Genomic DNA, 14,627 nt, shown 5'->3' with positions numbered 1-14,627 from the left:
ACATTTGCAACTGTTTGTAACTGTTACAGCCTTAATACGGCAACAAATGTATGGACTATGCAACACACATTCAGGGTTCATTCCAGATATGGAAAAAAATGGGGCCCAATGGCCCCCACTTGATCAAAACTTTTAATCATTTGCCTGTTTCTTGTTTATTGAAGAAATTAATTGAAACACATAAAATTATCACAGGATATATTAATTTCTACAATAAATATTCACTTTTCCAGCATTATATGTTTTGAATCTGTCATCGTAATTTCAGGCTACAGCACAGTTCCTACAATTTCCTTGTCCACTAAACTGTGTCCACTTTTCAGGACATGATAGAGATGGAGATTTTATAACTGCTACTGTCTGACTTAAAAAGACTGACTCATCACACACAATGTGGGAAGATTGAGTATTTATTGCAAAAATAAATAAATGCACCAGCTGAGTCAGAGCTTTCCTTATCAGCAAGGAGCCAGGTGATTTACCTGGCTGCTTTAACTTTACATCTAATCTTTTTAAAAATTGTATCCCTGCTGGTGTAAGTCCCCCAAACTTCTGCCTACTTTGGCAACTTATCCTTATAACCTTAAATCTAATGGAATGCCCTACGAGTGCCTGTGATCATTTTTTGCCTCCCACATCAGAAACACTACATACTGGGATTTGAATTTCCATGCCTGACTGATTCCTTGATTGAATTTATTTGGGATATTTGTGCCTACATTAGTTCCTCCCTGTGTGCAACTTTAGAAACAACTGCAGCAGAATTTTCACTTAACTTTTCATCTTCCCTTCTTTACATTTCTATCAATTGGTGCCCAAACTAATCAAAATCAGGAAGACATTTCTGTCAGTAAATGAAATTGATGATCTTATGCTGCTCTGGCAATCAATGCATGCTACTCAGCATTCCTGGGATACATTTGGTTCAGCCAAACAAGTATTACTTGCAATATCCTATATTTTCTTGGATGTTTTTTATGCAAAAAAAATGTGAGTGCCATAGAGATAACTTTCTTGTGTCAAAGATGATTAAGGAAAGGTCATGGGCACAAGGGTACTGCCTAAAACATAACTTGCACATTCATTGATATTGTAAAGATGGAATAGAAAGATTTTGAGGCCTTAGCTCCAGGATTTTGAGAACAATTCAGAAATATCCACATAACAAACCCTTGAACTAAATAAATGAATAATAATGGAAATATTTGTATCTTTTTCAGTAACCAGTAATAGCTTTCTTATAGTTTAAATATAATATAAATTTAAACACAATATGAGCTTTGCTTTTTAAACTTAATCATAAATATTGTCAGTTTTCCATTCAAAATAAAAATGTGTCACCAAGTCTTATTTATATATTAACTAACTTTTAAACAAATCTGAGTTATAACCATAACAGTGTTGGATACTTACATCTGACAGATCAAAATCTATTTCTGGCAGATTTTTCACTACTTCAGAAAAGATGGAATCCATCTTTGGTTTCAGGCTAGATATACCAGGGATCTGATTCATGCTGACTGCCATGCCCTCTGTGACCTCTGACTCCTGGAGGTCAGACTCTTGTAAATATGTGTCAATATTCTGACTGTCTGCTGAGGAGTCCATTTGCTGACCTGCAATGCAAAACAAAACATGAAGACTGCACAACAGTGATTCATTTCCTCAACAACACAAATACATGTGTTGTACACAAAATATACATATGAATTGTGACACTTACCAAACAACATAAAGTAAGATGAACATTTTTACACGAAAGATAATTTTGTCTGATCATTCCTCCAATGTATATTTAGACTTACGTTTTCTTGTCCTGCAAGCAGGACCAAATCTGAAACTGAAAACAATACATGTTTTGGTTAATTTAATAATTAGGTATATGAACGTTTTCTATTTTTTCACACCTTTTTATATCTCCTTTGAATGTATATTCAGTTTTATAAATATGTGGCCTCCACATTAATCTTCAGGAAGAATACCCTGCATAGAAACATGCATAAATGATCTGTCTACCTCAAGCGTTTTTTTTAAATTGTGCTAATGATGTTTTCATTTTTTTTAAAAAGGTTATAAAAAATATGAAAAATGAGTAGAAAACAAAAATTGCTTTCATGATCTGAAAATCTAATCAGGTCATCTAAATATTAATACAAATATGCCAACCAAATTTCATTTGTTAACTCAAGTGGTTTCTTTGCTTAATTGTTCTAAAAAGATTTTTGTCAAAAAAGCCCAAGTCCAAAAAGTTCAAAAATGTGTAATTTTTTGTAAAGTTATAGCTGTAATGGCCTAAAAATCAAAACAGGTCATCTATGTATAAAGTGGTTACATGCATACAATTTCATGCCTCTAGGTCTAATACTTATTGTGCTTTCATGCTAATATGAATTCAGGACAGTCTGTATGGACTTACACACAGACAGCAGCAAAACAATGTGGCCCCTTCTGCCTTCACACTGGAATAAAAATGGAATGAAAATAAAACCCCAATAAGCACTTCATCTTTGTATAACTATAAAGACTACAGCAAACTTATTTAAGGTCATTTTACCTCAGCCAACACAGCTTTGTCTCAATGAAAATACTGGCAATGAGCCTAGGCATTAATTCAATATCCATACCCAATGCAAATCTATTAGCCAAAAGATAAGCCTTGTAGATTCTTTTCTAGGACAACTAGGGTAATGACTCTGATATTTCTTCATGAACAAATATTTATTATGTTAATTAAAAGTAACTTTTAAAAAATCATCTGGTATTTAAAGTATTTTTTATAAATAAATTACCTCTGATATTTCAATATGGGACAATATGTTACACATGTACTGTAATGTTCATTATTATTCACAATATTATACAATGTAATACAAATGCAGTACAGTACATGTATCATTCACAATGATACAATGATATACATGTACCATAATGAAGAATATCATTCACAATAAACAGAACAAGATACATGATGTATAACATGATACTGTACATACCTTGTAATTATTTATACATGAGAACTGATGAGCTTAACAGGCCATAATATGAGAAACTTTATTAAAAAAATTAATATTCAGTAATATGAAAATATTACATAAGCCTACAAAACCATTAACTTTCTGTGCTTGTTAATGTCAACAACTCTACAACCTTGTACCTTCCATTTCTTGTTATATTGTAAATATCTTGATGTGGGGGTGGAGGTGGCAATACAATGTACTAGCAAAAAATATTGATATTCCAATCCTGGCAACTGTATTAAAATTTATTTGACATCAAACTCCATCTGTTTAAACATTGGCAATGGGACAGTACAAATTTGCCTTTAAGAGACAATTATCCTCTCTATTATTGATAAACTCTCAATAGTTTCTGTTCTGAAGCATTTATGAGACATGTTAGGACTTTGCGTTAACTAAAAAGGTCACATCAGTGCAACTACAAATCCATAATTGGTCACTGAAACTTGTCCATTGTTTACATTTTGGTGACATTCAGAATCATAATGCAGCAACAACAAATATTGTATAAACATATTCTAATTACAGAAACTGTGTGTAGAAAAATCCACTACCAAGACCCTCAGGACAAACAAAAATTAATGTCAGGCAACCATTTTTCACAATGTGAAAGCCTGGTATGGCAGTCTAATTATAATGTAAAATTATAACGTCAAAACTTATAATGAACATTATTATTTCATTAATGGTCAACATTTGATCATTAAGTTGGTCATCAGGAATACAATATACTATACCAACTTGTTGGGTAATGGCTACTTCTATATCAGTAAAAATCCCATGTCAAAAGGTTACAGTTACATGAGGGTTTGACACTGGATTAATAATACTGGATTAAAGATAAAGTGAACCAAAATGTGCAAACACAAAACATGGACAAGTTAATGTTCAAGGGTATACAAAATATCAGAAAACAGTGTCAGGAAAAGAAAATGTCTAAATTATCTTTTTATCTGCTGATCTCAAGATAAAAAAAATGTGTAGACTTGATTGACAATTTTCATTTGCAGTTCAAATGTTGAGTTTGTTATGACTCTAAAGTCTTGAGCTAAGTAACAGAAAAGAGTAAAAACCAACTAATTTTGTTGTTGTTGTTGTTGTGGGGTTTAATGCCGATTTTCAGCACACAATAGGCTATACATGGCGGCCAGTATTAATGGTGGAGAAAGAACCCAGGAAAACCCCAGAAAGAACCACCAACCCATGAGAAGCTACTGGCAAGCTTTCTCACATTGGCAGAATCTGAGACTCGAACCCATGCAGACAAAGGTGAGATGGCAGTGATCCGTAACGGAGAGCGCTTTAGACCACTTGGCCACTCGGGGCCCCAACTAATTTTGTAAAATTCAACTAAATAATTTTTTTCTATATTAAAAAGTGAAAATTTAGAAAGAAATTACAGTATTGTGAATTAAGTCTAAAACAGTCCTAAATGGTCTATCACAAGTCCTAATGCATTAAGTTCCAATTGAATTCCAGTGGTATTTCAAATAAATTCCAATACAGAATGTGTTGATGTGCCATGAACATGCTAAGGTGTCAATGGCCTGCCATGTGGTGATGTGTTAACAGTCTTTGGATATATCACAATAATATAACACAAAATGTCCTTGTCTGAATTCACTATAATTCCGAAGTAATGTTTTAGTGCAAAAAATAGTACTGAGCACTGTGTAATTCCAGTAAATAAAAATGTAAATAAATAAATAAACCAAACCAAATTAAGAGATGAAAACAACAATAAGACTGTGTCACTTTAAAATATCACAAGCCCTGACTCAGATTCCACTAGCTCAGATAACAATTCTTTGTGCCAGAAAAGATCATACTTTTACTATTGTTTTTACACATCATTTAAATTGCTGTATTTTAAATATGAAATGAAATGAGCAAAATTCGAAAGAAGTTAAACTCATCTGTTTATTTACTTCTCAAATATATCATGTAAAACAAAGTTTTCCTCCAGGTCATGATACTAACCAATGTCCAACTGCACCATTGTGCTTGAACATAATTTTGACACAGACCCTGAGCAAATATCTTTTTAAAACAACACTTGTCCTGGTTTAAAATCCACTTGCCTGAGAGGGCCCTAATTATTACCATTGTCTTGACATACCAACCACATCCAGAAATATTAGTGTACATGTTTAATCCTAGTGATACTAGTCACTGTTCCTTTTTGACATTCCACTGAAGATGATCCCTCAACCAGTAAGGTTTCCAACAATTCACAGTTTCTGCATGCTCAGGTGGTAAATTATAAATAGTTATGGTACACACCTCAGTTCTTGCAATTTCTGACTGTATGCCTTTCAATCAGTGTATAATCTGTATTTAGGGACTGATAAGTATTCATGGACCTTTGAGTAACTTTGTTCTCTGAACAATGCAAAACTCTCCATGTTTATCTATCAAAGCTGAAATCTGAGAGGCATTTGCCTATTTTAATATCAATTAGTAAAAACAGTAACTTCACTTTTCATAATTAATTCATGTGATAGTACTGTGAATGTGTCAATAGTAAAGAAAAAATTCAATCAGTACCAAAATAATCTGTGGCTACCAACTCTGAATTAAATGGATTTACATATAATATAATGATCCCAGTTCCTTAGGGAGGAAAAAATCCCATTGTTCTGAGGTCTTTTAATAAGCTGCTAATTCCTTAGCTAAGCTTAATTGTCAAACAATCTAACAGGTACAGGGATGAAATGATTAATTAATACAATTTTTGTCGAGTCCTATGTTCTTCAAATAAGTAATAGAAAAGATTGAAAATCTACAAACATAAGTCCTTCAGATGAGGAGGTCACAAGTTCGAACCCTGGCCAAATCATACCAAAGACTTACAAAAAACACCACTTGCACCTGCCTCGCTTGGCACTCAGCATTAAGAGGTTAGTACTTGGACTGGTCGGTCTGGTGTCAGGATAATGTGACTGGGTGGGACATTATGCTACATGCCTGCAGCATGATGCCCCAGTGCTAGACATCACTATAAACTGTCACACGCAGACATCATAGCAATATGACCAAACAAATTATTAAAGCTATGTTAAAACTCCAAAACACAAGTCCTACATATAAAGTTCTGAATACAGTTTAGTGGAAATCCAAATTAAATCCAATACTGAAAGTGTTGATGTGTCTGTAGTGGCCTATAGCATGATGTTGTACCAACAGTCTTTTGTTGAAACACAGTAATATAATTCCAGGTTGAATTCACTATAAATTCCAGTGAATGTCTCAGTCCAAGAATCTGATTTTACATGATCACTCTCTATTTCCAGAGAAAAATCACCTGATTTAAATAATTTGAAGAAATAAATTCCAGCCCATATGAATTACAAATGAAAGTTTTTCCAGTTACAAGATTATAAAGTACTATGCTTGACCTTGGTTCACAATTAGCTTTATCTAATAAAAATATTACTTAACGGAAAATTTAAATCTGGAAGGTTCTAAATGTGTACATAATACAATCCTAGTTATAATTAAAAGGTCTGTTACTAAGGTTATAATACAGAACCTTCAGTATGTCAGGTATGCCAGGGTATAAGCATGACACAGACCCATATAAAAATGTTTACTTCTATTAATAATGATCCTAATATTAAACCCAATATACACTGAAAATATTTTAGCTATGTCTTAGTTGTTTACATAAAAAAGCAATAATTCAGGTCAAGTAGCAAATTAACTTAATTCTGGACAAGGTTCAGTCCAAAATATAATGTTACATTACAATAGCATATAAAAAATAAAAAATAAAAAATAAAAATAACTAACAAACATTGCAAATTAAATAAAGTAAACAAGATATACTCAATTTTAAGTTGATTTAAATTGCAAGCAACAAAGATCCAGATCTGCTGTAGCATAATGCCTTTGCAGATCAGGGTCTATTTTGTTTGTTGTACTGATTACTCCTAACAAACTAAACAGACCCTGATCTGCCCATGTGTTATGCAACTGCAGGTAGGGGTCTGTGCAGTCAGCAGTTGGTCTCATCTCATAAGCGAGTATAGGCAGTATATAGATACTTTTTCCATAATTATATCAATACAAGAAGTGAAGAATCAAAACAAAACAATACTTACACAATAAAAGTTACATTAAATTTCAGAAGTTATAAATAATTATTAGTTTTTTGCCTTTTTGTTCCTTAAACTGAAAATTCATCTGAGACAGATGTTGCAGGCACATGCACTCATTTCTGTCAGATTAAAAAATAACAATGACAGCAACTACTTGCCTTCTACAAAATCACACAAAGTAACTAAATTATGTGTTCTAAAATCAGTCTCCCCCACCACCACCAACTCCATGCTAATTATTTTATCCTGTCACCATGTTCAACCACTGATAATATATCTAGGTCAAGGAAAAAATCTAGACTTGTTCTTCATCACACTTTACTTATCATTTAATAATCAATTTTATGTGAAAGTTTAATGTTGCTTGTATATTGCCTAACTGAATTTGTAGACTACACTTCTGGTGTGTCACAGAGTGAAGCTCATTCACATTGTGACACAACAGAAGCATTGCATTAAAACCCAATAAAAAGAGACACAAAGTAACAAATAAGCTTGATGCAAAAGTGGCTATTAAATGATATATGATGTAATTATGTCAAAACAAGTCTGGAATGCCTTCTTTTACGTTCATATATGTAATTAGCAACTGACATGTGCTGATTATTTGCTGATTATTGGTGAGGGGCCAGATTCCTAACCAAACGAGTTATTGCCATCTTGTTAACTTGTAGAAAAGGAGTTGTTTTGTCAATAATTTCCTTTTATACTGACAAAAATGAGTGTCGGTGGCTGCAATAGTTATTTTGCAGCTACCTGAAGTACAATGTGTTGGTTCTGGTTTTTGGTCATCTCAGCTCCCACACTAAGATTTGTTCTAGATTTTCCTTGCACAAAGAAACTAAACTATATTTTTTGTTTGTTTTCAAGATAACACAATCTTGCCTTCAAACTTTAAGTGACCATGAGGACTCTTACATCTGATCAAATGGAGTAGCCTGTAATAGCTTAAAAGGTTGAATTAAAATCACTTACAACTAAGAAGTAATCTATTTATAAGTATTTATTCTTATCTTGTTATGGATGAGACTGGCATATGAACAGATGATAAGCCTCAGCCTGTCTGTAATCTGCATACTGGAAATATAACCATGACATCAGCACATAAAATGGAACCATAACCCACCACTCATAGACTTTCAAAAGATGAGAATACCATTAGGTTGATAGGTACATTGATATGTTTTTTTACTGTATGCAGTTCATCATGAATTGTATTGATAAATGGCATACTGGTGTATTGTTTCACCCCTAATAGGTCCTGCTTGATATATTTGACCAGTAATGCATTGCCAATTAAGTCAGAGTGAACAAGGGACAACTTACTGTTATTCGTGCTGTACAAATAAGTGCTAAGTATAGGTAACCAGTGAAATACAGAAAACAGGAACAGTGCCTTTCCTCTTTCATAGGTCACATGTTTTGCATTGTACAAAAGTTTGTGCACAACTTTTCATACAAATAAGCAGCCAGTCTTCAAAATATGGAAGGAACTACATATGGAACCCAGAAGAGAACAGAGTACAATTTTTTTAGGTATCTTTCAAAAACTTCAAAATTTCAAAATAAAAGATGCTTTTCATTGTAGGCTAAATGCTTCTTTTCTGCAAATTTGAAAACACATTGGTTTTTTTTTTGGCTGCTGCAGATCCAATTGGTGACTAAATGAACAAGAAGGGCTTAATTTTGTGGGGTCCTGAGCATTGGGCTATTGGACTTTCTTAAACCTGACACAACATAAATACAAGAACTTAACATACTATTGCTTTTTCCATTTAAAAATAATTAAAAAAATGTATTCTCATAGAGCTGTGTCTTAACGCATGAACTTAATGATCTATATATTAATGATCTATATATATATATATATACATATACATACATACACATAAATTGTTGGATAATTTTGCTTGAGGCAATCTTGGGAGAGGAAGAGAAACCAAACTTACTGGACAACCAGACACATTTTTAATGCTATATCTGGCCTGAGGCAGTCATGAACTTTAAAAAGTTCTAAACCTAATAATAAAAAGCACTACCCCAAACAATTTTTAAAATCAGTAATGATATATTAAAGTACACAAACCTTAGCCAAAAACAGTGTCATTGAGGCAATGTGCAGATATTTATATTGCAAATGTATATTGCAAATTCAAATTACTATTACACTGCTGTCTGGCATTTCTGTGTACTTAAGGTTTTCATTTCCAATATTGAAGCAAAACACATACCGAATTCAAGCGATTGACAAAAATAACATACAGCAATGCTTACCATTTGAAAAGATGCAATTGTCATTAGAATATTCTTTTCAAAATAATATTAATTTTGGACACAGGGGATACCCACCCCCATTTTCCTGACTCGCGATATGCCAGCCTATTCTGCGCAAAGCTTTGAAAAGATGTAATGTTTATCCATCTTGCTATAGAAATGAAATACATTACTTTGGACTGTTTCTTTCAGCAGTTCAGTTGAGTAATTAGGTCAGGTTTATAGCTAGTTTTACAAAATTCAACACAAAAATGTGAATAAATGGAAAGAGATATTAAGCAAACTAAATTGATTTTGTAAAAAAGTTAGTAAAGTTCAACATTTTATGAAAACTAAGCTATTACGTGGAAGAGAAACAACAATGAATATGATGCAATGTGTTTTCAATGTCTTGTTGATGGGGAAAAATTACTACAGAATTTAGAAACAGACTATATGCTGGGGAATTTGTTGAGAATTTATGTTCAAGCAGCAAGTAGACACGTTGGGTAGCAGATGAATTTGTACATGGGACAACTTCTTGCAAAACTGGAAACTTGGATTAAAATACAGTTTCAATTTAAGGTACACATTTGTATCTTTAATATAATGTGTTTATTTGTATGATTCTAAAAGAAGGTCATGGAGTGGGTCTTCACATTGCTATTTAGAAATCACATTTTTATGTGCATTTCAAGTCTAACTGGGGGATATTTTTGTACACTTCATGAATATCACTTTTCTTAATTAATGTATGATTCTTCTTTCTGGAAACAAAATGGATTTTTGACCCAAAATAGCATGTGATCAAATGTTTACAGAAATGATGTATAGTTGCGCAGAATTACCTGACGCGCAGAATAGGCAGACAAGGCGGTATATCACTAAGAAATGTTTAGCTAGTTTTCCTTCATTAACCCATCAGTTATGATTACACCTGTTTGATAAGATGGTGCAGTATGCTGAATGGAATACTGCAATTTTATTCATCAAATGAAAATTAAATGAGTTGAACCATCATTTAAAGGAGTCTTTATCAAGGCAACATTAACAGGCAATATAGGAAACCATGCTAACATTCCTTAAAGGTGAGAAAGATTCTAAACTTTTGTGAAGGCATGAAAAGCTGAATATTTGTCTAATTATTGGTGCAAAATATTGTTATGCTATGAAAAGTTTGGTCTGGGTTATGAGGGTCAATTCCAAATAGGTACGTGAAGGGGGTGGGGAGCGTTCACCCTAATGTATTTTTATTTATATAGGTACTGATAATATGTAAGATAGTTCTGAACCCACCGCGGCTGTTTTATGTTGTGGTTGTGGTCCAGAATCCAGTTCACTTTTACGGTTTGTTGCACAGTTGTAATAACTTGATAAGCAGTATATTTATAATGACAATTAGCGTGGCATGACAATATGAAAATACAAATGAAGTATGTCACCACTGAAATTAGGTGACAGCCTACCTTAAAACCGTAAATTTTTAACATATCCAAGCTCAAGCCAGTCTGAATAATTTTTTTAACGACTCATTACAAATATAATTTACACATAGACTGTAGTAAAATTTCAGGAAAGAAAACAATGCTGGTTTTAAAACTGCAAAGTTCCATCGGCTTCCATAGTAATTATGTACACGATCTCAACTTCCGGTCAATTGCTTCAACTTGTCGAGACTTGAGCAGACGCTGGTTATAAGTTAATTTAAATTAAATCAATACAAAGAGAAAACATGTGACCTACCTTTTATTTTGGCCATACTTTAGTCGAATGATAATCTCTAACTTGCATATTTTAATATGGATTCTGATTTTAATGTTGTTTTGACACTACCGGTGTAAACAAAACAAATATGTATACACTCTCGGATGTTACGTCCAAGTCTCGTGTGGGTTTGACTAATACCCGAATCGAACCAAGTCGGAGCCGAACCTATAACTTTCATAGCCAGAGAAAAATTATTTTTTACTTTAGGCATACATTTTCCTTGGAGCAGATCTGTCACGATGGTATGCATTATGCTAGATCCTGAAAGTGATTATTTTATACACGAAAATTATAATTAGCAGATGTATGCAGCAAAATAAATATATTGGTTTCACATATACTGAGTTAATTTATTGATTTTAGTAATCATGTTGATTCCGCTTCTTTGTGTTACTTAGTTTAAGACCATAGAGTCACAAAAAAAAAATAGACTAGAGAGAAAACAACTCTAGCCGGTAGAAAAATTTCCCGATTCAACTGCAGCAGATGCTATGCCAGCAAAATTTTACAAAGCTGGAGGCACGCACATGGCAAATAAAGTTACTGAACTCTCCCAGTCAATGTAGACTCAATGAACTATACAACAAGAGTACAAGGATACACCTATGGTCAACTTGTACAAGCGGAAAGACAACACACAATACTGCGACAACTATGGGGGTATCTGCTTGCTGTCAACAGCAAGCAAGCTGCTTGCCAGAATGCTGCTGGTTCGTCGTGTCCATCACATGGATCAAAGGATTATGCCACAGAGTCATCGTGGCTTCAGGAGAGGACGAGGGACCATAGACATGGAGCAGCAGGGAAGTCGTACAGACCAGGTGGCTCAGATAATTTTAACCCTCCCACCAAACATTTCTCCGTAGAAGCCTCAGAAAGCAAAAATAAACCTTCCTGCGCAAATTAATCCGCAAAATTTCAACCCAAAGTGCATTTTCAGACATAAAAAAAACCAGCAATTTTTTGGGGGGGTATTGTAAAATTTGTTTGTGCCATAATGAATTATGGTGCAAATTCCGACTGCGGATGCTAATTTTATTTCACAATAAAACAATATAGTTGAAAATAAGATGAGTCGAAAAGTTAGCACAGTTGGAGAACCTCATTCTGCCAGATTAGCGCGAGAGCAATTAGCGGCATTAAAGAAGTTCATTCCGACAAAACAATTATTTAAGAGAAATGTTCGTGGTTACGAAGATATGCAGCATGGAATTTCAGAAACTTCGGCAAAATGGTTGAAGCCAGTGACCGGAACAATTGAGCAGGTTGTATATGGCGACGAAAAAGATCCAGATGCCAGAAAACGTGGAATATTTCCTATGTTGAAAGGTATTGAGGATCAATCACGAACATTACCCGAGCGATTAGCAATAGCAGCAGCGGCGCAACAACTTGCAATTGATGATGGAGGACAACCTGGAGGAAAAAAACCTGGAGGAAAACCTTTAATGATAAAAGGAAAGTTTAATATTGAGAATTTAAGAGAAAATTTTACCGAGGAGGGATGGGATATGATATCGCGACCTCTCTCGGCATTGTATACTATAGAACAAATTGGTGATTTTGCGGAAAATTATTTTAGCGATCGAAATGAATATTTGACTCCAATAGGAAAAAAAAGATATGGAACTCGTGATAATTGGTACAGCATGGTATATAAAGTTTATACGGGAAAAACACATGTGAGTGTAGTAACGGATCCGCGTTACAGAAGATTTTTAGAAGCGGCAAGAGATACACAAAGATTTAATAAGCAAGTAGCGGACGAAAGAAAACAAGAGGAGAAAGAAAGAAAACAACAGGAGAAGAAGGAAAAAACTAAAAAACGAGGGAGAAAAGAAACACTACAGGAAGATATTCAACCACAGGAGTCAATATTTCAACCAGAGGAATTAGAAGTTAGACCAACACCTAAAAAACGAGGAAGAAAAGCAGCACCACAGGAAGATATTCAACCACAGGAGCCAATATTTCAACCAGAGGAATTAGGAGCTAGACCAAAAGAGAGAACTCTACCACAGAAAAAAGAGAGAAAATCGAAAAAGAAAAAAGATCAGAGTGATGAACCGATAATTGTACCTAAATACATATACGATGAATCTGGTTGGTTTATTCCTGATCCTAGTTTACCTGCTGATAATTATTTGGATGAAGATAACATACATGCAATTCGTGAAGATGATGTTGCGAGAGTTGTAATTGCTTCAAAAGCTGATTTGAAAACTAAAAAAATTTATTTGAAAAAAGATATTAATGTTGATAAAATCAACGATCTTGTTTGGTATGCGATAGTTTATTTTGGTAGTTTAGGAAAACCAGTAAATTTTAAAGATGATGATTTTTCAAAATTTTTGTCGGATATTGTTAATTATCAAGTAAGGAAAGATGTAAAAATTTCAACACCCAAATTTAAGGGTTCACTACCCAAATTTGAGGATTCGCCACCCAAAAGTAAAAGTTCGTCACCTAAAAGTAAAAGTTCGTCACCTAAAGATGAAAGTTCTGATTCATCCTCCTTTGATATTCGCCACTCCATTGAACTTCCTGAAATACGTGAAAAGTTTTATCCTCACGTAGAACGCCCCTGGTATATGGACCCACCTCCGGAACCAACAGCTTCAAACTACAGGGGTCCCACTGAGAAATATTTATTATACGATCCTGAGGGTAAAAAACTAGAAAGACACCCGGCTGGGACTCCCCCATCTCCACCAGAAATATATTCACCACGGACGTCGTCAGGGACATCGCCGGGATCACCATCAGAGGAGAAGAAATCTTCAACACCGTCAGACGATTTATTTTACGTAACGCCATTGGAATCTCCAGAAACAAAAAAAACAGGAAGTGGATATTCAGTTTGTCCCGACAGTGTTGTCAATGATGTATCTCGCCTCGAAGTATTAATCGGAGGAAAGCGAGCCGGAAATAACTCCCGTGAGATAGTCAACGAAGCATCAGATATTTGTCAGCGATTATTCCGTGGTGGTATCATCGATTCTCACATTTATAAAGAGTTTGTCGATGAACTCATCGATTAAATCAATACAATTGAAATAATATGATTATTCACAAACATCAACGCAGACCTAATCAGGTCCGCATAGTAAACTCTCGATTGCCAGTATACAAATATATTCACGGTAATGGATTCGGCGATATCGTTGGAAGTCTTGTCACGCGAGTAATACCTAAAATTGGACCCGTGATTAAGCAATTTGGGTTGAAAGCGATAGGAAAGATCGGCGAGACTGCCATTTCTGGTATCGGTAATTTGGCCAGTAAAGGCTTCAACGCTATCAAAAATAAAATATTAAGTTTAGTACGTAAAAAGCAACCTGTTAAATTACCTAGCACCAGAGAAATGCCACCCGAAGTTAGTAAGGTCATAAATGATGCGGCAAATAAAAAAATAAATGATCTAGCACAGGAAGCTGCTATAACAAATCTAGTGCAGGAAGTTGCTAATATAAATCCAGCACAGAATGTT

At 34.2% G+C, this 14,627-nt stretch overlaps 1 protein-coding gene across 2 annotated transcripts in view; it reads right to left on the bottom strand.

The window, feature by feature from the left end:
* Nucleotides 1-11,238, bottom strand: part of LOC149793756 (dynein axonemal assembly factor 8-like) — an 82,921-nt gene extending 71,683 nt beyond the window's left edge. The window contains exons 1-2 of one of the 2 annotated variants that reach the window (XM_089967740.1): nt 11,114-11,238; nt 1,414-1,616 (exon numbers count right to left, since the gene is read on the bottom strand). In XM_089967740.1, the coding sequence (XP_089823866.1) occupies nt 1,414-1,616; nt 11,114-11,129 (219 nt within the window). In that variant the 5' untranslated portion in view covers nt 11,130-11,238. Of the gene's footprint in view, nt 1-1,413; nt 1,617-10,836; nt 10,975-11,113 lie in introns of those variants that run through there. The other variant, XM_089967741.1, reaches the window with a different exon arrangement.
* Nucleotides 11,239-14,627: the final 3,389 nt, after the last annotated feature.

Source organism: Sinohyriopsis cumingii, chromosome 8 (genome assembly GCF_028554795.1).
Source record: "Sinohyriopsis cumingii isolate HCF-2022 chromosome 8, ASM2855479v2, whole genome shotgun sequence".
Taxonomy (NCBI): Eukaryota; Metazoa; Mollusca; class Bivalvia; order Unionida; family Unionidae; genus Sinohyriopsis; species Sinohyriopsis cumingii.
This window is presented reverse-complemented; position numbering and strand designations above follow the sequence as displayed.